General features: G+C 35.9%; 1 protein-coding gene across 6 annotated transcripts in view; it reads left to right on the plus strand.

Moving 5' to 3' along the window:
• Window positions 1-1,264: 1,264 nt before the first annotated feature.
• Window positions 1,265-23,942, plus strand: part of ATG4C (autophagy related 4C cysteine peptidase) — an 82,888-nt gene continuing 60,210 nt past the window's right edge. For 2 of the 6 annotated variants that reach the window (XR_001105779.2, XM_012442768.3), the window contains exons 1-3: window positions 1,553-1,688; window positions 19,870-20,033; window positions 21,191-21,274. Coding sequence is in view for 5 of the 6 variants with exons in the window: in XM_012442768.3 (XP_012298191.1) it covers window positions 19,958-20,033; window positions 21,191-21,274 (160 nt within the window). In the remaining variant the exon portion in view is untranslated. Of the gene's footprint in view, window positions 1,393-1,552; window positions 1,689-2,501; window positions 2,571-12,228; window positions 12,249-19,869; window positions 20,034-21,190; window positions 21,275-23,942 lie in introns of those variants that run through there. The other 4 variants (XM_012442770.3, XM_012442769.3, XM_012442771.3 and 1 more) reach the window with 4 other exon arrangements.

Raw genomic sequence — 23,942 nt, forward strand, 5'->3', positions numbered from 1 at the left:
ACCTGTTTTTGTGAGAAAAAAATTTAAACCACCAAACACATTACTAAACTGAAAAAATTGCAAGTTTTATTTTGAACTTTTTAACTCTTCAATCTTGAAGGTTTTCATTCCCATGTGGTTTCCTAGTCCGGTAGTATAGACTGTTCATATTTTATTTCTAGTTTTCAGTATAATTTTCTATGTAATTCAGAAGCATGTCTGGTAGTCCTTGCTCCAACAAGATCAGCGGTACTATAAAACTGCATAGGATTACATTTTGTAGTAACTTAGTATTTCTCTTGACATCATTTAGGAGTGAAGATAAACATTTCCACTTGATTTATTTTTATTTTATTTTTTCTTTTTTGGATGGGGTCTCACTGTCTCCCTTAGGCTGGAATGCAGTGGCACACTCTTGGCTCACTGAAACCTCCGCCTCCCGGGTTCAAGGGATTCTCCTGCCTCAGTCTTCTGAGTAGTTGAGATTACAGGCACGTGCCACTATGCCCAGCTAATTTTTTGTGTTTTTAGTAAAGACCAGGTTTCACCATGTTGGCCTGGCTGGTCTCAACTCCTGTGCTCAAGTGACCCGCTCGGCTCGTCCTCTTAAAGTGCTGGGATTACAGGCGTGAGCCGCTGCGCCTGGCCAAAAATTTCCACGTTATAAAAAGCATCTTTAGACCTTAGACCGTCCTTTTTTTTTTTTTTTTTTTTTCTTTTTTTGACAAACCCTCCCTCTGTCGTCCAGGCTGAAGTACAGTGGTGTGATATCTCTCACTGCAACCTTCGCCTGCCGGGTTCAAGCGAGTCTCCTGCCTCAGCCTCTTGAGTAGCTGGAATTACAGGCGCCCGCCGCCACGTCCGGGCAACTTTTGTACTTTTTTCATAGAGACGGGCTTTCACCATGTTGGCCAGGTTGGTCTCGAACTCCTGACCTCAAGCGATCCACCCGCCTCGGTCTCCTAAAGTGCTGGGATTATAGACGCGACCCATCGCGCTCGGCTGTCCTGTTTTATAGCTTGAAAATAATCTGAATATGGAAAATAAGTGCACATATCCCTTGATGTTTTATAAGTAACCTAAAGTCCTAACTATGGCCTAGCTTAGAGCTCCTTCACAACAGGGTAAGAAGGCATTCTGGCTTTTTATTTTTTTAATCAAAGTGGGGCTTAGAGTCTATCTTGCTCCGGGGTGCGAGGAAGAAGGGCGCAATGCATGCTGGTTCTTGCAGTTCCTGCGCCAGAGGCAAGAGCTGCATGGCCTGCTGGTAGGTGAAGTCCAAGTGCTCAACAGGAATTTATGGCAGCCGTAATGTAGTTTGTCTATCTGAGAAGACAATGCTCACGGATGGATACTTTCCCTTGGTTCTGCGCTTGCTCGATTGGCGGATTACCGGGATGGGGGCGCGGACAGGTGGGAAAAAGGGATGGATAAAGTAAGCGTGGTAGAGGCCGCTTCGCCGCCGCTATCACTGCTGCCTATCGCAAAGCCTTCGTATCCCGGAAGTGGCTGCTGTTATGGATTTGAAGAGGAGGCGGTTCCTCTTACTACGGTGGCCGGGGTGCTCAAAATACCTGTGGCTGCGGCGCTGAGGTTGGAGCGTCTGCGTGTGTGCGGGCTGCTTTTGTGGTGGCTGCTGCTAGAGCTGGAGCACTTCCCGGGTTGGTGGCTCCTGCACATTTTTACAGTTCTCCAGTCCTTCTGTTTAGGTGAGGGATCGGCTTGGGGCTAGGAAAGTCGAGAAGGTTGGGACTTAGTGTCTTTGGTCCCCGAATGACCAGGTTTCTTGGGGTCCGCCTTCAGTGAAGATCCTGTGGCCAACCAGCTGGGTTCTCTGAGGGTTTTGGCGCCTCCCTTGTCTCTTCTTTCTAGTGTCATTTGTCTTCTGACTCTTTCTCGCTCTATCCTGGGTTCCAGAGATAAACCGTAAGCCTAACTGTGGGCAGCTGTTCCTCCTTTCCTCGTGGTTTTCTTAGATGTTCCAGGCAAGACCTTTTCCCTTGATCTATAGCATCCATTTGATCCTTCCTCATACCCCCCTGCTCTCTCTGTCGCCCTTGTTTCTCCTTGTTTAAAAAATCAAAAAAGGAGGAAAAAAAAACCTGGATCCCCACGATCTCTCTGTTCCCATTCCTAGCCTCTTTCTCCCTTTTTGGTGTTTGTTACTGTTTCAAGCCATAACACACTACCTTGCATGTATTAATGCCTTTCCATCTAAGTATTAACGTTCATTCACTTTATTTGGTTCCCGCTCACCTTGAACCCTCCCAACACCACCCGCATCTAAGAGCTTTTGAAGTTGGAGGTGTAGAATAAATTCTTTCATATATGAGAACCTTCAGCGGTCAACTCAGCCTGACTCTGTTTATTAAGTTTATATTTCTTATGATTTCTTTGGCTTACCTTTTCTTTGTATTGATTATTTATCCACATGTGGCTCACTGCTACCCTATAGTTCGAGAATACCTCGTCTTACATCTTTTTATATCCGAATTACTTAGGAGTTTTCTTCTGTTTTCCTGCTTGGACCATATGTCCCCAGTGGGTTTTCGGCAATGATTTTGTGTCAGTTGATGGCAAAAAAAGACAAGGTAATGATCTTTCCTTCTTGTTTGCTTGTGACTTGTAATTAGATTATGAGTCATTGAAAGTACCCAGAGGGATTGGAAAGACTTTGAAAGGTAAAGTCTATGTATTTTCTGAGTTTCAAATTGATAAAGCTTCTTCTCGGAACAGGAAGAGTTTCTAATTAGTCCAATAATCTGAGACTATATTGAATTATCAGTTAATTCGCTATAAAATTTTTAGAACCACATGTCAAAAAGTGGCCAATCTAAGGAATTGTGTAATTTTAGCAAAAAGACACTAAAAGCCATTTGATTAATGCTCTTTTTCTTTATAATAGGATGCAAGTATTTGGAAAAATGTATTTATGGTCATTGGTTATGAAGTATTTCTAGATATTTTGATAGTTCTGGTGAACAGCATTGTATTCTGTTCACTACTGTTTTATAAAAAGGCAGAAATTTTCTGGCTTTCTGGGGAACCACATAACTCAAATGAGTTTGCAGCTTTTCTCTTCTGATTAGTGCACTAAAGAGGTTCTTGTACTAAGATTATTATTCTTTTTTAAGCAATCAAATATGCTCTACACGTCAGTAAAGTATAAATATCAATACTGGTACAATGTTAAATTGGGATTATTCCTAATTAATGCACAAAATACTGAAATGGTTTCAGCCATGCTTAAGATTTGGGGGTATATATATTTTGGAATAAATTTTCTCATAATTTTTTATTGAAAAAATGATAAGCTAGACATTACTCAATCTTTTAATATTCCTGAGATTTTGTTCATTTAGTAGGCACTTAGTGACTACTTCTTACTATTGAATTATTGTCACAAAATCACCAAAACCTTTATTGTAAGAGTATCCTCTTAAAAAAAGAGTATCCTCTTGTGCTCAGCTCTGCATGGATGCTTTTAAAGCATTAGCTCAGTCATTCCAACTAAGTAAGCTATTGAGTATTATTTACATTTAGCATATAAAAAACTGAAGCTTGAAGAATTTAAGGAATTTAGTTCTTTTTGACTCTTCCCACTATACAACAGCTGTAAGGATTTGTGCACTATCCTGGAATATATAAAGAGCATTAAATCAACACATGCTTACTGAGCAGACACCCTTCAAATTGCTGGGGATATAGCAGTGAACAAGAAACAGAAATCCCTGCTCTTAGGGAGCTTATACTCTGGCAGAATGTATGAGATGTGGACTTTGCTTTCAAGAAGCTGAAAATATAGTCAATATATATTAGATTTTATGTGAGTGTTTTAGAATGTTAAAAGGTGAGAAGACAGATAACTAGGGAATGTTTCATGAAGAAGATTTAATCTGGACTTTAAATAGTGATTAGGGATTGGTAGGTAGAAATTAGGACCCTGTCTCAAAAAAAAAAAAAAGTCAAAATCTTTGATGTAGAATAATTGGTAAGCCTTATAAAGCACTTTATTTTTATTTTTCGGACTATTTATAAATTGTAATCTTTGACATGCATTCAGTCATTTAGCGTTTATTTATTAACTAGGCATTCTTGTAGGCCACAGTGGTTTAGTAGTGAATAAATATGGTCTTTATCCTCATAGAATTTACTGTCTAACAGAGGAGGCAGACAGGAATTAAATAGTCAAAGAAATTTAAAGTTACAACTATGGTAAATGCTATTAAAAAAGGACTTGATGTTACACAGTGGACGAACTGATGATAGAGGGGATAAGAGTGGGAATGGGGAGAGGCCAGTTAGGAGATTGTTGAAGTAGCCCAATTGAGACATGATCTTTTGGACAAGGTGGTAATGGTAAGAGAGAGAGAAGTGGATGGATTCCAGAGGTGTTCAGGAGGTGGAACTAGGTGATAGATTAGATATGGAAGGTGAGGGAGAAGAAGATATCATTGGCTAATCATAGGTTTTTGGCTTGTATAATTGGAAAGATTGTTGCACCATTCACAGAGGTGGAGAACGTTGAAAGAGGACCAGGTTTGGGAAACATGCTTTGTTTATTAGTATTTTTTATTGTTGTAGCCGTGTTTAAGGTTAATTTTCTTAGTTATTTTTTACCCTTTTGTGTCATTGTTTCAATTTTGTTTATTTGAGTAATAACTATGCCTGAAATATGTTTTTTTGGTATCATTTTTTCTTGATTGAGCAGGGGTGGAGTTCTAAAGGAAAGCTTCTGGAAATATGTTAGTCTCTGTTTTGAATCTATCTATAATATATTAAACCATATATATGAATAGGTAACTGAATAATGCAGTTATTATATCAACTTTATTTTCACTTGAGATTTGGCAGTAAATTGGCATCTGGTTAAATTCTAACTTCATTTGGTACATACATAAATGTGCATTTAGGAAAAAATACATGCTTTTGATTTTTCTTTGAAATGCTTCATTCATGTAATTTTTGATAGATATTGGATTGAAACAGTAGTGACTTATAGTTTATTTAAATTTTGCATTTCATAGTAAAGTGGTAGAGTGTAGAGTATACAGCAAAGAGACTTTGGTGTCAGACTGCCTGGATTCACAATCTCTATTTGCTTTATACTAGCAGTATGACCTTAAAGAAGTTATGTAGCTTTTCTAAGCCATTTTTTTAATATATAAGATGAGGATAATAATAGTACCAGCCTTATAGAATTGTGAAAATTAAATGAGATGATATATGTACATAGGTTAATAAAATTATCAGTACAGATTTTAAATGTTTATTATCATTATTATTATAGTGATACTGGGTTCAAGATCATCTTGACTCATGTGACACCATTTTAATTTTAGGATACCTTGTAACTAATAAAACTCAATTTGAGAAAAAAATTTGTTTGGTATTTAGATGTGGAGAAAATATATAAAATAGTTTTGCTTATTCACTATCGTCCCAGATAAACCAGCACATATCATCTTTCACAGAATTCTTATGCGATTATGTGTAGTTTACAGCCGTGATAGAAAACTTATGGTGATTAGTTTATGATTACTTATTGTTTGTTAGGGTTATTACCTTTATTTTTAACCAAACCTTTTTGAACTTTGTACTCACTTTTAGCTCTTATGAATAGGGTGAAGAGTAGTTATGATCAAGTCTGATCAGCTGCTCTAAAGTCAACCTAATTTCTACCTTTTTTCCTCATTTTTTCTTTTTACTTTCAGCCTATAAAAACATTGAAATGGTAAGTACTACCTGTATATCCTTTACCTAGATTCACTAGTTGTTAACATTATACCTCTTTTGCTCTCATTCCTTGCTGTTAGACAAGTGCTCTTTCTATATAAATACATACACACACACACACTTTCTTGCTCAACTATTTGAAAGTAAGGTGGAAACATCATGAGACTTTACCCTCAAATAATTCATCATGCATCTCCTAAGAAGTAGCACATTCTCTTACATAACTATAATGCCTTTGGATATGTCCACAGTGGTGTTTGAGCACTTTCTTACTCATATTTGTATAATAAGATGTTCCAGCCTAACCTTGTACATTTCCTGCCCAATACATGGAATCAGCCATTTTACCACAGAATCTTGGTTTATTTTAGTGGAAAATGATACTTAGAAATCAAGATCTGGGCATTGAATATGCTCTTTGTTACTGGGGTGTCACTGGTTCTAGACCCTTTAAATGGACACACATATACAGTTTTTTTATTTTTATTTTTTGAGACGGAATTTCGCTCTTGTTGCCCAGGCTGGAGTTCAGTGAATGGTGCGATCTCGGCTACCTGCAACCTCTGCCTCCCAAGTTCAGGCGATTCTCCTTCCTTAGCCTCCTGAGTAGCTGGGATTACAGGCATGCACCACCACGCCCAGCTAATTCTGTATTTTTAGTAGAGTCGGGTTTCTCCATGTTGGTCAGTCTGGTCTTGAACTCCCGACCTCAGGTGATCTGCCTGCCTCAGCCTTCCAAAGTGCTGGGACTACAGGCGTGAGCCACTGTGCCCAGCCAACATATACACTTTTTAAGAAATCATGAGTTCATGGGATACCTTCAATTCAGATTCAACACTGCAGAATTCTCATCACTTCCTTCCAATTCCTGTTTATACCTCTGTTTTCTCAAAGAGAGAATTCTGATTATCAATTATATCACGATTTTTATTCATCTAACCTATCTTACAACACACATAAAATAGTTTTGGAATTACTGGACTGACTGATCCTGCTTCCAGCAACAGATTGGCCAAGTAAAGGTTTCTTTGCTATTTAATATTCTTAGAATATATCCCACTAAATGTATATGTAGTCAAAATAGGTGTTCAAAGTTATTTGAATTATTTTTTCTCTGTGATTATGTTATGAATGTAAAATATAGTTAGGGTCCTACTAAATAACTTTTTTTTTTTTTTTGAGACGGAGTTTCGCTCTTGTTACCCAGGCTGGAGTGCAATGGTGCGATCTCGGGTCACCGCAACCTCCGCCTCCTGGGTTCAGGCAATTCTCCTGCCTCAGTAGCTGGAATTACAGGCGCGCGCCACCATGCCCAGCTAATTTTTGTATTTTTTTTAGTAGAGATGGGGTTTCACCATGTTGACCAGGATGGTCTCGATCTCTTGACCTCGTGATCCACCCGCCTCTGCCTCCCAAAGTGCTGGGATTATAGGCGTGAGCCACCGCGCCCGGCCCTAAATTACTTTTTTTTTTTTTTTTTTTTTTTTTTGAGACGGAGTTTCGCTCTTGTTACCCAGGCTGGAGTGCAATGGCGCGATCTCGGCTCACCGCAACCTCCGCCTCCTGGGTTCAGGCAATTCTCCTGTCTCAGCCTCCTGAGTAGCTGGGATTACAGGCACGCGCCACCGTGCCCAGCTAATTTTTTGTATTAGTAGAGACGGGGTTTCACCATGTTGACCAGGATGGTCTCGATCTCTTGACCTTGGGATCCACCCGCCTCGGCCTCCCAAAGTGCTGGGATTACAGGCTTGAGCCACCGCGCCCGGCCCCTAAATTACTTTTTAATAGAGTCTTTGTAAAATCAGTTATCTGTAAAACTACTAAAGTGACATAATTTAAAACTTTGTCATAATATATAGTTATAGGGAACTCTAGAACAGTTATATCAGCTGGAGAATATTCAATTTTAAGACTTGTAAGGCTCTAAACTTGTAGCTCTATTTTTCAATTGATATAATATTTGAAATTAGGAATGACAAAAGTGACATCAAGTGATTTCATTTGTAAGCCAAAACAATTGTGTTTGTGAATATTTTAAACAATGCTCTTCTTTTAACTGATGGTACAATTCAAGCATTAATCTTTAACAATGGACATAATTGTTGGGGGTACTTAATTCCCAAGTAATAGCTCTAATGTTTTCCTGTATTTGTAACCAGAATAGAAAGATTTATGTTTTTCGTTAAGTCCTTCTTCTTTGTATTTGAAGAATGCTTGTTGTGACGGTATTTTACCCTTTGGTATTATTCATGTGTGAATATTCTCATTGGAAAGGGGGAAATATGTCTCTTAATAGTTGTGATACTTTATATCACTATTGTAAGATAATAACCACATTCAGTCTTACGGTTAGTTATAAACATCTTGTTTATTAGAATGTAAGATTAGTGAGGGCAGGAACTGGGTTTCATGGCTCATTGTATCTCCCTCAGTGCCTTGTAGGAGTAACCACTCAAATACTTGATGAAAAAATGTGATGTTTTGTGTTTAAATTACATGTAGTACTAGCTTCCATAATATAGATGCACCTTTTTCTTGTCAAGAGTAACTAATATAATGGGTCTTGGAAAAGGTCTTATCCATTGTTGTAGTCTGTCTTCCATTGCTTATAACAGAATACCTGAAACTGGGTAATTTATGAAGAAAAGGAATTTATTCTTCATAGTCATGAAAGCTGAAAAGTCCAAGGTTGAGGAGCTGTATCTGGTGAGGGCCTTCTTGCTAGTGGGGGCTCTGCAGAGTCCTGAGGTGGTGCAGGGCATCACATGGTGACAGAGCTAAGCACACTAGCTCAAGTCTCACTTTCTCTTCTTATAAAGGCTCCAGTCCCACTCCTGCGATAACCTGTTAATCCATAATCCATAAGTGAATTAATTTATTCATGAGGGCAGAACCCCCATTACCCAGTCACCTCTTAAAGGCACCATGATAGCATTCATATTTACTTATTACACACCTCACAATCCCTGTATCTCAAACTGAATTTCCTATTTTCACCTTAGTCTTCTCTACGTGGGTTCCCTGTTTTGGTTAGTGGAACCATTATCCTCCTAAACATTAGACCTGATATCGTAGAGTCACTTTAGTCTCCTCTCTTGTATGTGGGCATATACACATCCATATATTTGTATGATGTTGCTAGGTCTACCATGTCAAGTTGCTACTTTTATCTACTCATTTCTAATCCTTTTACCAGTACCCTGATTGAGGTTCTCATTACCACACATGGACAGTCTTCTGATCAGTTGAAGGAACTGGGACATTTAATGTAGAAAAGACAAGACTAGGGGCTAGGAAGGTTAGGAGGTGTGTCTTTAAATATCAGATGGGCTGTCAAATGGAAAGATTAGTTTCAGAGGTTACAACCAGGAACAGTTAGTGAAAATAATGTGTAGATAGAAATTTGGTTCCGCATAGTATCATCTTAGCAAGTCTAGTTGTTTAAAATTAGCAGATACCCTGTAGTTCCTATGGATACTCTACAACAGTTATGGATGTTCTAGAACAGATATGAAAATAAACAGTTTAAAACATTATTGGACTTTTTACATTTATAGCATATTTTGAGTTTAGTACAATATCCATTTAGTATTTTTCTAGAAGTGTTTCGTCAGAGGCTGAGGGACTGCAGCTGGCAAGGATGTTGTTGTAAAGATCTTGTTACTGTATGGGTGGTTGAACCCAATTGGTAGTTGATTGTTAGTGAGTCTGAACCAGAGAGCAAATCAAAACTCTCAGGATGGTAGTGATACTTTTTTCATTCTTTTAAATTTACACATTTTCTTTCACTACTCCTCTCCACCCAAGTACTATTGATTAGGAAAAATTAGTGATAGCTTGTATCGTGTGAGACAATGGTCAAGAACTACTGTTAATACTTACTAGTGCTAGGGACGGTGGCTTATGCCTGTAGTCCTAGAACTTTGGGAGGCTTGAGGATCACTTGAGGTCAGGAATTTGAGATCAGCCTGAGCAACATGGAAAAACCCCATCTCTATAAAAAATACAAAAAAGTAGCCAGGCATGGTGGTGCCTGCCTGTAGTCCCAGCTACTAGGGAACTGAAGTGGGAGGATTACTTGAGCCCAGGAGGTCAAGGTTACAGTGAACTGAGATTGTGGCACAGCACTCTAGCTTGGGCAACAGAGCAAGACCTTGTCTCAAAAAAAAAAAAAAAAAAAACACCAAAAACCGAAGAAGAAAACATCCTCCCCCAAAACCCAAAAAACACAAACCACCAAAAAACAAAAAAAGTACTAGTTATTAGACGCTTTGTAAATTCTCTTTCAGTCCTGAGATTCTTAAATTCTTCAGTTCTTGTAGGGGTTACTTATGCTTTGCTGATTAAATAATTTTACTCACTATGTTACCTCTTATATAGAGATAGCAGTCTATAGCTATCTATTGCTTGGAAAGTTGCATTTTGAGGTATGGAGGCTCCAAGTATTCCTGGTTACCTTTGACTTAGAGGTTACTAAGAACCTGACGTAATTAAAATTTATTTATCAAACAACTGTGTGGTAAATATTATGTTCTTCTTAGAGATAAGATCAAGGCTTAAGGCTATCTTAAAACAGCCTAGATGTCATTAATAATTCTTATTTTGGTCTTCAAGTAGATGATTGAGGTCATTTTAACTCCTTATATCTTATTTAGGTTGGTTATGATAATGACTTTGTACAATCTGTGAACATGTAATATGCAGTGCTGCACAGGTGGAGGTTTTTGCTGCAAGCCATGTGTGAGGAACTTGGTAGAAGTCATGTGTGATGATAAATGTGTGTCTTCTCAATACTTAGTTTCTCATATATATTTTACTTAGATTTAAGAGAAGAATGCATTGGTATTTTATTTAAGTCATCATTATAAAATAACTGTGCATTGATTTAGTGTTTTTTACTGGAGGATGTGATCCTGAGAAGTCCTAAGAATGTTTATAAGATTTTTCTTGAGGCAAAACTATCTTATTAGTCTTTCTGCTATCAGTCCTTTATTCTTCTTTTCAAAGCCATTTTCTGAACCTGCATGTCCTGCCTTTATCGTGTTGCTGTTCCTTTTTTGAGTCTTTTTGTCTTTATCTCTTACTGCCATCTACCTTGCCTACCCCTTAACTCTGAAAGGGGACATTGCACATAAATATTATTATTATTGCTCTCCCTTTCATATTTGTTACTTTTTAAAAAGATAAGGAAAAGAATTACAAACTGAATGTTTATAGAGTACAAGTTCAGGGCATGAAGCTAGAAGGTTGGCAGGTATAGGTGAAGAGAAGGAATACAAATGGATATAATAATTGATGTTTCTGTAAACGAAGAGAGAGAGAAGAAATGAGAGCAGAGATGATAGCCCATTGTATTAGAGACCTTCAAGATCAGATAAAAGATTGATATTTGTTACTAAAAATGCAAGCAGGTAGAAAAGGTTACATACAATAGATGAAAAACTAGAGTAGACTTCCCAGTTCATTGTATTTGATGATACAGCTAAAAGCACATCAGAAATTCTAAATCAATATCTGTGTTTCATCTAGCAGCAGAATACTATTTGGGGAAGATGCCTGAGCATACGCAATTCCAGAGGTCTGTAGTGTTTGTACCCATTGTACAATGTGACTGAGATGTATTCCATAGACTTAGTCCCTAAAGTTCTGCCAGGAGCATTTACTCGGCCTTAAATCCTCAGTGGATAAAGTAAGTCTACTTATTGCTAGACGGGAGAGGCTGATTACCTTCACCTGCCCTTCGGGTACATTGATTTGAGTACTCTTTACATTTATCAGTTTACAAGTTTTTGACTCTCTTAATTCATGGTTATTGGTTAGAAAAGTGACTCTCTAAAAATGACTTCTGGGTCTCAATCGATAATTTTCATATGAAATGTTGTAGCTCTGCTCTCCAAAAGAATTCTGCTTAGTCTTCACTCTGCTTTTTGTATCATTAACAGAAAAGTTTAGGAATAAACTTCATCTGTTAGCTTTATCTTTGTTTACTGAGATACGATAAAATAGAGTTTTCTCCTTTTTAATGCTATTATTAAGATAGATTTGTTAGAAGCCTTGATTTTCTCTCTAAGAAGAACGTTTGTTAGAATGTTAACAATGAACAGAAATATGAAGATGGCAGATGATAAGGTGGCTGTAGTATGTGTTAGTAAAGAACATCTGCTTGAAAAAAGATTTAGTAATTTCTCTAAGCCAGGGATGGTGATGGGTGCCTGTAAGTCCCAGCTATTTGGGAGGCTGAGGTGGGAGGATTGCTGGAATGCAGGAGTTTAAGTCTGCAGTGAACTATGATTGCACCACTGCATACTCTAGCATAGGCAACAGAGGGAGACCCCTTTAAAAAAAAAAAGAAAAGAAGATTTAATAATTTCTGATAGTTTTTAAAGAAATAATTCATAAGCACCTTCTAAAAATAATTTGGAAATTGTGAAGTATATTATTTTGATGCTTTTCTAGACTGAGAATCTGATGACACCACATGGAATAAACAAGAATTTTGGCCTATCAGTTGATCACTGGGGCAGTGAAACCAGGTATTTTAACTGCTGCAGGAATTGAAATATACTGGATAATGGCTAAATTAATACTTTTCTGTATGCTTTGTAGACACATGCATTTTAATTTTTTTTTTTTTTTTTAAACAAAACCAGGGAAGCTTTTGGAAAGGGAGTTTGTGGGTAAGGGTAATTTTAGGATTTTTTAGTGAGACTTTTACTCTTTTTTTTTTTTTTTTTAAGTTACTGAGAAATGCTGAATGTATGATAGAGACTTTTAAAGATCATTGTGGTTTCCTCATTTGTGTTTTTCTTTTACTCATTTGCAGTTAAACTAAAACTAAAAGTACTATTTGTCTTGCTTTTCCTTGGCTTATCTCACACAAATATAAATAAAATATTTTAATAGACCAAAGCATTAATTTATTACTTTTTCTCTTTCCATATGTCACCCCATTTATTTTAAAGAGAACATAAATTATGAATTAACAAGGAGTAATCCTCCAAGTTATTTTATTTAGCTAGAGTTGCCTTAGGGAATTAAATTGAGGAAGTTAAATTTTCACATGACTAAATAGCTGAATCTGACGTCTTTCAGAACATCTTTCCTCCTTTAAAAAGGAGGAAAAAAGGGTCTCAGCATTTTGACTTTATCAGCTGTTTAGGAATTTTGTAATAGGATGTCTACAAGGTCGATTTTTTAGTTCAGCAGTTTCAGTTGTAGTGTTAGAATTTAATATAACCTGGTTACATTTGTAATTTAGTGTATTCAATTTTTTATTTGAGCAATTTACTTTTGAATGATTTTGATATTTTTTAAAAGAAGCTCAATGTGAACAATTTAAATAATAAAGAGAAATACAATGAAGAAAGTCATAGTAGAGGTTCATTTCTTAGACACTAACATTATGGGCTGGGAGTGGTGGCTGATGCCTGTAATCCTAGCACTTTGGAAATGGGCTGGGAATCCACTTTGAGGTGGGTGAATCCCCTGAGGTCAGGAGTTCAAGACCAGCCTGGCCAACATGGTGAAACCTTGTCTATACTAAAAATATAAAAATTAGCTGGGTGTGGTGGTGCATGCCTGTAATCCCAGGTATTTGGGAGGCTGAGGCAGGAGAATTGCTTGAGCCTGGGAGGTGGAGGTTGCAGTGAGCTGAGATCGACTCCCGTCTCAGGGAAACAAACAAACGAACGAACATTTTGAACTTCTACACATTGTTTTATGCATATATGTACATGTGTGGGCATATGTGTGTACATATATATATATGATATTTATGCATCGACATGCATAAGTTATATTCATGCTGTTCCTCTTTTTTTTCCCACTCTATGCCCTTATATCTTTTATAGTGATAAATATAGATCTATATCACTGTAATATGTATATGCCAGGCCGGGCACGGTGGCTCAAGCCTGTAATCCCAGCACTTTGGGAGGCCGAGGCGGGTGGATCACCAGGTCAAGAGATCGAGACCATCCTGGCCAACATGGTGAAACCCTGTCTCTACTAAAAATACAAAAAAAAATTAGCTGGGTGTGGTGGCGTGCACCTGTAGTCCCAGCTACTCGGGAGGCTGAGGCAGGAGAATTGCTTGAACCTGGGAGGCGGAGGTTGCAGTGAGCCGAGATTGTTCCACTGCACTCCAGCCTGGTGCCTGGTGACAGAGCAAGACTCTGTCTCAAAAAAAAAAAAAAATGTATATGCCATAATTTAGTCATCAGCAGATGATTTTATGTCTGTTATGTCCTGGCTGTGCTATTCTCTGCCATCAGAGAGTTAATTTGAGAAATAATTATGTTATTGTTTATGAGTTAATTTGAGAAATAGTTATGTTATGTCCTGGCTGTGCTATTCTCTGCCATCAGAGAGTTAATTTGAGAAATAATTATGTTATTGTTTATGAGTTAATTTGAGAAATAGTTATGTTATTATTAATAATTATGCTTGTTTCTTCAGGATTGCCAATTTTATCTCTTGTGATGATGAAAAAAAGGAAATTCCTTTAATGTACATTTCTTAGGTCTAGTAAGGTTGAAAATATTTTGTATGTTTATGGCTTTTTTCTTTTTCCAGTTGCCTTTTTTTTCTGTTTAGGTTTTTCCTTATTGATTTATAAGAGCTTTTTGTATATTAAGGACATTAACTCTTTATATATGTAATTTGTATTGAACTTTTTTCCTTATTGATGAATCGTAACTGAACCTTATGCTGTTTTGTTCTTTCTCTACAAAATTTTCATTTTTATTTAATTACATTTTTCTTTCTGATTTTTGGTTTTGTATACCATACTTAGAAAAGCCTTTTCTTTTTTTTTTTTTTTTGAGATGGAATCTTGCTTTGTCATCCAGGCTGGAGTGAAGTAGCACAGTCTCAGCTCACTGCAACCTCCACCTCCTGGGTTGAAGCAATTCTCCTGCCTCAGTCTCCCAAGTAGCTGGGATTACAGGCACGTGCCACCATGCCAGGCTAATTTTTTTTGTATTTTTAGTAGAGATGGGGTTTCACCGTGTTGGCCAGGCTGGTATTGAACTCCTGACTTCAGGTGATTTGCCCACTTCAACTTCCCAAAGTGCTGGGATTATAGGTGTGAGCCACTGTGCCCAGACAGAAAGGCCTTTTCTACCCCAAGATTTAAAAAAATAATTTAAATCTATGTTTCCTTGGAGTATGTGCACATGTAACTATGTATTTGCATTTGTATTTAAATATTTGATTCATCTAGAATTCATCATTTATTGAGGTTGTCATCTAGCTTTATTTTAAAAACTATCTAGCTTATTATTTTGGCATTAGTTTTTAAATTAACCATCTTTTCTCGTTGATGTGAGGTATTTTTCATATTAGGTACTAAATTCTTAAATATGCTTGGGTTTATTTCTATGCTTTCCGTTATATTTTATTCAGTGTCCTCCTGTGCTAATAAGAAAAATAAATTTAAATGGTACTAAACTTTATTGTAGTTTTATAATGTGTTTTAATATGTGGTAAGGCAACTCCTTTTCATTAGGGATTTTTTGTTATTCTTTATAAAGTGTCTCAATTTGTAAATGATTCAAGGGATCATCTTTCAAAGTAATCTCTGATTTATCCAAAGTTAAGATTTTTAGGAACAGCCATTTTGTTATTTATTTATTTATTTTCGAGGATCTTGTTCTGTTATCCAGTTTGGAGCGCAGTGGTTCAATGTTAGCTTACTGCAGCCCTGACTTCCTGGGCTCAAGTGATCCCCCAACCTCCCTAGTAGCTGGGACTATAGACACATGCCTCCATGCCTGGCTAATTTTTAATTTTATAGGTAGAAAAACTCACTATGTTGCCCAGGCTGGTCTTGAAAACTCCTGGGCTCAAGGAGTCCTCCCCCTTAGCCTTCCAAAGTGTGGGGATTACAGGTGTGAGCCACCACACCTGGCTCCATTTAAATTTTTGTTACAGAAATAAAGTGGGTTTCAGTCTTTATAGAAGAATGGAATTTAATTTTAGTCATATGAAAAGTAACTATTCTGAATTATTTTTTAAACTGGCAACAACTCATCTTTAGTTTAATCTTATAATAATTGTATCATTCTTGACTACTCTATCTGACAATGATAATGAAAGTATTTTCATAGAATAGTTAAGGGTGTGTTCCAAAGGCATTTCATTTGTTTCCAGCTTGGAGGTAAAGTTACTCTGAGTAAATAATGTAGCTACATAGCAGGAGTTTTGACTAAAAAAAAAAGCAATAAGTTATTGTTATTATTGTTAAGGCACTCTTAAGTGCCTTGAGGTTAGAATATTTGTTTTATTAATTTCTGTATCTATCACAGCATCTTTTTTTAATTTTAATTTTTGTGGGTACATAGTAGGTGTATATATTTATGAGGTACATGAGATGTTTTGATGTAGACATGAAATGTGCCATACTTACATCATGAAAAATGGGATATCCATTCCCTCAAGTGTATATCCTTTGTGTTACAAACAATCCAATTATGCTCTTTTAGTTATTTTAAAATGTTCAATTAAATTATTATTGACTATAATCCCCCTGTTGGGCTATCAAATACTAGGTCATATTTATTCTTTCTGTTTTTCTTTTTGTACCCATTAACCATTCCCACCTCTCCCCAACGCTTTCATTACCCTTCCCAGCCTCTGGTAACCATCCTTCATACTCTGCCTCCATGAGTTTGTCCGAGCATCTTACCTTGCTTATTTATTTACTTAGGAGTCATTACCTAAGATACAGATTTCCCCATATAACATGTCTAATTGCTCAGTGTCTTTATTTTTTCCCCATCCGGTTTAAGGCTTCTTGATTTTCACACTTGCTGAGGACTGTCCAGAGTATTACTGGTGGCTGGTGATGGGCACTGTCTGAACCAAAAATTCTTCCCTGTGGCCTTCTTTCTTTCTGACTTAGGAAGAAGATACATGCATGTACATTCTCTCATTTAAAAATTTTGGATTTAAAAGATTCAAGCTTGGTGGTTTTTTAAAAATAAATTTTTTAAATTCTAAAAATAATAAATTCTAAAAAATAAAAAATAATAAATGTGTAAGATTTGGAAAATGTGGGCAATCGTGGTATAAAAATAACCACAGAGAGACTACTTTTAACATTTTGGTATACTTCTTTTCTTACTGTCTAACTCCTTTCATTCCCCCTCTGCTGTCCCTGCCCTTCCTGTGTCATATGATACATAAGTTTCAGATTCTGCATAGTGTTTCCCCATTTTAGGAGACATTTTTAATGGATGTATAATCCATCATGTGGATGCACTATATATAATTCACACATTTTATAAACTCTCTTCCTTTTCTTGCTTTTCCAGAATTTGCTAAATTATGTATGCAGTTTTCTTGAGGAAGATTCTTCTTTTCTTTATTCTAGTATCAGTTAAAAAAAATTCTAATTCTGACGAGAGTGCTGCTAGTGATATACCTATATTTCATATCAGTTCATTGATTCCTTTAATAAATATTTTTGAGAACCAATTGTGTGCCCGGCAGAATTTAAGGACACTCAGTTACAGTATAGTGCAATGAGTGTGATGATACATGAAAACATAGGATCCTATGAGAACTAAGAGGAGGACACCTATTTTAGTTTGAAGTTTGGAGAGGGTAGTCAGGAAATCTTACCAATCTTGCCAGAGGAAGTGAAACTGAAGCTGGGTTTGAGGGACTCCATGATAGTAAGGTAGTCATACAGTGAGAGTGAGTAGTAAGGCACTTGAGGTAGAGGGAACAGATGCAAAGGTATGGATATATCTGATAACATACCAAGTTCAGGAAGCTTTTATATTAATATTAAATGTGGTTCCAGCATATGCTGCATGTGAAGTAGTAAAAGAGGAAGCTGGTAAGTAGGTAGAGGTTATTTCATGAAGGGTCTTAAATATCATCCTTAAGTACCAGGAACTGTGCCAAGTGCTAGGTGTATAAACAAACAAAGCAGAGTCCCTGAGGAATGTGTTTATAGCTTTCATTCTCATATATACATCAGCAGTTCTCAAATCAGTATGCCTAGCCCAGACCTCTCCTTTAAGCTCCAGAGCTACATATCCAACTGCCTAGTTGATTGACATCCCGAGAACGTAGCTAGAGTGTAAGTTCCAAGAAGGTAGGTATTTCATTGCCTTTGTTCTCAGATGTACTTGCAGTACCTAGAACACTACCTAGCAATAATTTATTTAATGATTAAGGAAAAGAACGGCCAGGTGTGGTGGCTCATGCCTGTAATCCCAGCACTTTGGAAGGACGAGGCAGGTGGATCACAGTGTCAGGAGTTCAAGACCAGCCTGGCCAAGATGGTGAAACCCCATCTCTACTAAAAATACAAAAAAATTAGCCAAGCGTGGTAACAGGGACCTGTAATCCCAGCTACTCGGGAGGCTGAAGCAGAGAATTGCTTGAACCCGGGAGGCAGAGGTTGCAGTGAGGCTGAGATTGCACCACTGCACTCCAGTCTGGGCGACAGAGTGAGACTGTGTCTCAAAAAAAAGAACAAAAAAACCCAAAAAACAAAACGATTCTTTGCTTGTATTTCTCAGAGACATCTTAAATACCACATATCTCAAATCAAATTCATAGTCTTCTCCCTCTAACTTCTCCCTTTCCTCATATTTCCTATTTCAGTGATTGGCACCATTTTTGGCATATCCCTGTTCTTTACCTTCCATATCTATTGTTATCACCAAGACATACTGAATTTTCTACATGCTTCCTCAGATGTCCATTTTTCCATCTTCACTGCTCCAAGTCCAAGCTGTCATCTCCTTGTCCTGTATAATATAGGTTAAGCATCCTTAATCCAAAAATCAGGCATCTAAAATTTTCCAGGATCTGTAACTTTTTGAGTGCTAATATGATGCTCAAAGGAAATGCTCACTAGAGCATTTTGGATTTTTGGATTAATGATGCTCAACTAGTAAGTACACATAATGCAAATATTTTAAAAAATGTAGAAATCCAAACACTCCCAAGCATTTTGGATAAGGAATACTCAACCTGTAGGAGTAAACTGATTGTCTATTCTTGTTTCTTTCCATGTTCTTCTTAATGCTGCTATTGAAGTAAAACAAACCAACCTACTGAATCTGGTTATGATATTCCCGTTTGAAACAAATTGCTCTTAGGATAAAGAATGAAATTGTTAACATGGTCTACAAGGCCCTTTGTGCTTTGGGATCTGTATTACCAGATAGCCTCATCTCATGCCATTTTAAAAATTTTTTTAGACTTTTCTGTTTTCTAGTTACACTGACTTTTTAAGTTCTTCCAATAGACCATGCTTTCTCCTGGCTCATAACTATGATGTATGATTAGTAACTTTTAATACATATTATAAAATGGAATGTCTATTGTAATAGAAATGAATATATCAATATTTTTGAGTAGATATTTATAACCCTAAAAGGGTAATGTTCTGTGCAGCATTCTTTTCTTGAAAAGTAAACTGTCTGTGAATTATTGCAAATAAGCACAAGCATTTTCAGTTATAATTTGTTCCTTTTCAGATTATGTCACACATCTCAATTTTCCCTGAAGTCAGTAATAAAACAAACACTTATGAGCTACATTTATTCTATTTTAAAGTAAGAAAATGTTTTCCGTTATAAATTTAAGCCATTCTGTTTTTTTAAGTGATGCAGTATGGAGATAGGAAGGAAATGTAGGGAATGTCTTATTTAAAAAACAAAACAAAATAATTACACTTTATGTGAAAGTAGTGACAAATCAATATAAGTGGAAGTCTTCATTCTGAAGATAGTCAAGATTTTTTATAAGATTTCAAATCACCTTTTCTAATTACCGATAAAAAAAATTTCAAATATTCTCACTAGCACCAATGCACCAGAGCAGAGCTGTGTTACTAAACTGATTTATTGTATTCAGTTGTGAAAAACTGGAGGAGATTATTGCTAGGTTTATTGTTGTATATTTGGTAGTAAAGTTTTTTTGTAATTAAAATATAGAATGTCTTATTCTATAAGATTTTTGTTTGTAAGATGAGAAATTGGTTTTCTGTTTGTTTCTGATGGTAAAAAGAGGAATTGTTTTGTTCATTTCCAGTTAAATTGTATTTAATCACTTAAGTAACTTTAACAGGTATGACTCCATATAACCATATATATACTAATTACTTATTTTTCCTTAATTTTTTTAAAGGAGTTTTTAAAGGAATTTTTAATCAGTATAAGAGTAAACTCTACAGAAGAATGCAATCAAGTGATGGCTGTTCCTTTAAAATTTGAATATGGAGGCTACAGGAACAGATGAAGTTGACAAGCTAAAAACTAAATTTATATCTGCTTGGAACAACATGAAATATAGTAAGCATCATGTTTTAGAAATTGTATAATTCCAGAGAAATATTTGGCAATATGCATCATCTTCCTTCTTAAGTCACTGACAATTACTTTAGAACAAATGGATACTTTACTTTTTTTGTTTGTTTGTTTGTTTTTAAATGGAGATGGGCTTTCGCCATGTTGGCCAGGCTGGTCTTGAACTGCTGACCTCAGGTGATCTGCCCGCCTCGGCCTCCCAAAGTACTGGGATTACAGGCGTAAGCCACTGCGCCTGGCTGGCATACTTTACTTTGAATGAAACATTTCTATAAGGAATATAGTTAAAACTATCTCCTGAAGAAGGAGCCAAGTATTATCATAAACATTGCTTAGAAACTCAAGCATATGATACGGTCTCCCGCTTCTTTTTTTTTTTAAGTTACTAGAGTATATTAATATCCTCATGGCTTGTATAGTTTTTTTTTTTAGTGTTCTAAAGCATATAGAATTTATTCAGGTGATGATAATACCTTGGCTTTTCAGATACGATTTCAGGCAGCCTCATCTCTGTGCCAGGAAATAAGCAAAATAGGCCTCTTCACACAGAAAATAGACTGTAAAGTTCCTGCACTGATACCTCTGATGTTTCTCCTAGATCTTATTTTTAACCTAGTTCCTTTTGGTTTGCAAACAAATCCATTAAGAATTATATGGAGATTTTTGGAGCCCACCTAAGATGGAGAAGTACTTGGACAGAACCAGTTTCAATAGGAAAAAAGCTCATATTCATAAAATAAGTGTGAAAACAGAATTCAGTAAAACACCTTGATAATGCAAATTCAGGAAAAACACAATTGGCAGTTTAAATTTTGTACCATAAGAACATGGTGAGAACTTGATAAAGACCATTGTGACCTATCTGAAAATAAATTAAAATTAAATATTTTTCTTTCTTACGTTCTTTAATTGGATAGTTTTAAAAGTGTGTTTAAAATTCTTAACTTAATTTGAAACTAGGATGAATTGCCTGTATTTCCAGTTCATTGTCCAAATACTGTATTTTGCAACTGTTGCCAAAAATACACATCCATAAGTAATAATCGATGGTTTGAAACTAAACAAAAGAAAATGCTGCTAGACTTTTAGTCTGAAATCTTTTAATTATAAGACGTTTTCTTTCTTTTTTTTTTTTTTGTTAGGTTGGGTGTTGAAAACAAAGACGTATTTTAGTAGAAATTCTCCTGTATTATTGCTTGGAAAATGTTACCATTTTAAATATGAAGGTAAGTGTAAAATTTGTAAACCATTTAAAAATTTTTGTAGAAATCATCATGTAACTTTTCATTGTTTGATTTCTAGATTAATCTACTTTTGCAATATATTTGCTAGGTATTTGTATTTCATATAACCCATAATATATTACCATGTGGTTTGGGTTTCTTGTTAACTACTTGAGGATATGGATCTTGTAATTTTTTGTTATATCCCCATAATTTTGGACTTACAATATGAGTACTAAGTAAATATTATTTGAATTGATATGTTAATATTCTTTGTCAAGTTCTCTAATAATTAAAAGTATCACCTTAGTTAATCTAAAACTGATAATTTTTTTAATTATTAAGGATGTTTCAGTATCTGAAATTGACTTTACTTGATGGTTTTGAATTTCCATGTATACAAATTCTTTCAATAATTATCTTATATTTTCTTTTAATAATTTGTGTTACTCATTGGGTGCCAGGTACCATGCTAGGCTCTTTAGGAAATATCTTTTTTTTTTTTAAATTATACTTTAAGTTCTGGGGTACATGTGCAGAATGTGCAGGTTTGTTACATAGGTATACACAGGCCATGGCGGTTTGCTGCACCCATCAACATGTCATCTACATTAGGTGTTTTCCTAAGGCTGTTCCCTCCCTTAGCCCCCCACCCCTGACAGGACCCTATGTGTGATGTTCCCCTCCCTGTGCCCATGTGTTCTCATTGTTCAGCTCCCACTTATGAGTGAGAACATGCGGTGTTTGGTTTTCTGTTCTTTTGTTACTTTGCTGAGAACGATGGTTTCCAGCTTCATCCACGTCCCTGCAAAGGACATGAACTCATCCTTTTGTATATCTGCATAGTATTCCATGGTGTATATGTGTCACATTTTCTTTATCCAGTCTATCATTGATGGGCATTTGGGTTGGTTTCAAGTCTTTGCTATTGTGAACAGTGCTGGAATAAACATACGTGTGCATGTGTCTTTGTAATAGAATGATTTATAATCCTTTGAGTATATATCCAGTAATGGGATTGCTGGGTCAAATGGTATTTCTAGCTCTAGATCCTTGAGGAATAGCCAGACTGTCTTCCACAGTGGTTCAACTAATTTACACTCCCACCAACAGTGTAAAAGTGTTTCTATTTCTCCACATCCTCTCCAGCATCTGTTGTCTCCTGACTTTGACGATCACCATTCTAACTGGCATAAGATGGTATCTCATTGTGGTTTTGATTTGCATTTCTCTAATGATCAGTGATGATGAGTTTTTTTTCATGTTTGTTGGCTGCATAAATGTCTCCTTTTGAGAAGTGTCTGTTCATATCCTTTGCCAACTTTTCGATGGGGTTTTTTTTTCTTGTAAATTTGCTTAAGTTCTTTGTAGATTCTGGATATTAGCCCTTTGTCAGATAGGTAGATTGCAAAAATTTTCTCCCATTCTGTAGGTTGCCTGTTCACTCTGGTGATAATTTCTTTTGCTGTGCAAATGTTCTTTAGCCTGAGTAGAGGGCATAGGTTCTGGCAGTGAGAAATTACTGATGACTTTTGAGAGAGCATTTTTACTAGAGTGGTAAGAATAGAAAAGTAAAAAAAGTCATATTAACAGCAGCTAGCCTACATTTACTGATGCTCTGATAGGTGCTATTTACTATGGCTCCATAATATGTGCTAAAACTAAATTGCATTGTTATATAGAATGAATAGTTATGATATTGGAATAGAGAAGAACTTACTTTTGTATTTTGAGACAGTGTCTTGCTGTGTTGCTCAGGCCGGAATGCAGTGTCACAATCACAGCTCACTGCAGCCTTGACCTCCCTGGGCTCAAGTGATCCTCCCATCTCAGCCTCCTAAGTAGCTGGGACCACAGGTGTGTGCCACCACACTCAGTTAAGTTTTTATTTTTATTTTTTATAGAGACAGGGTCTCCCTATGTTGTCCAGGCTTGTCTCAAACTCCTTGGCTCAAGTGATCCTCCCATCTTGGCCTCCTAAAGTGCTAGAATTACAGGCTTGAGCTACTGTGCCAGCCAAGAACTTATATAAACTGTGAAACACAGTCTATAAAGGGAAATATTAATCAGTTTAACTAGATAAAATTAAAAATATCTATATGATATTTATACAAATATGTATAAATATACATATATAACATATATTAAATGTATGTATATTATATATGTATATATACATGTATATTTAAAAATATATATACATGTATATATGTAATTACATGTATATACATGTATGTATATATAAATATACACATAGACATATCTAGACATATAATGTATATAATATATATATAGTTATTTTATAAAATAAAATATCCAATATTACTTAGATAATATAATATATAATAATTATATATTTATAATAATTATATATGCATATATAATCAAGAAAGATTAATCTCCAAAATAATAAAGAACCACAAATGAATATGCAATGAATATGAAAGACATGAATAACCCAAGAAAAATGAGCCAAGAATGTGAAGAGGTGCTTTTTAAATAGAAACTTGAATGGCCAGTCAAGCATAAGAAAATGCGTATCCTGGTAACAAGGGGAATACAAATTAAAATGAGATACTATTCTTACTTATCAGATATAATATACAAAAATTTAAAGGTTGATTATATCAAGTGTTAGCAAGGGTGTGAAGAAATACAAAGTGAAACACTG

This window comes from Aotus nancymaae, unplaced genomic scaffold (assembly GCF_030222135.1).
Source record: "Aotus nancymaae isolate 86718 unplaced genomic scaffold, 86718_ANA_hifiasm-v0.15.2.pri h1tg000007l, whole genome shotgun sequence".
In the NCBI taxonomy this organism is placed as follows: Eukaryota; Metazoa; Chordata; class Mammalia; order Primates; family Aotidae; genus Aotus; species Aotus nancymaae.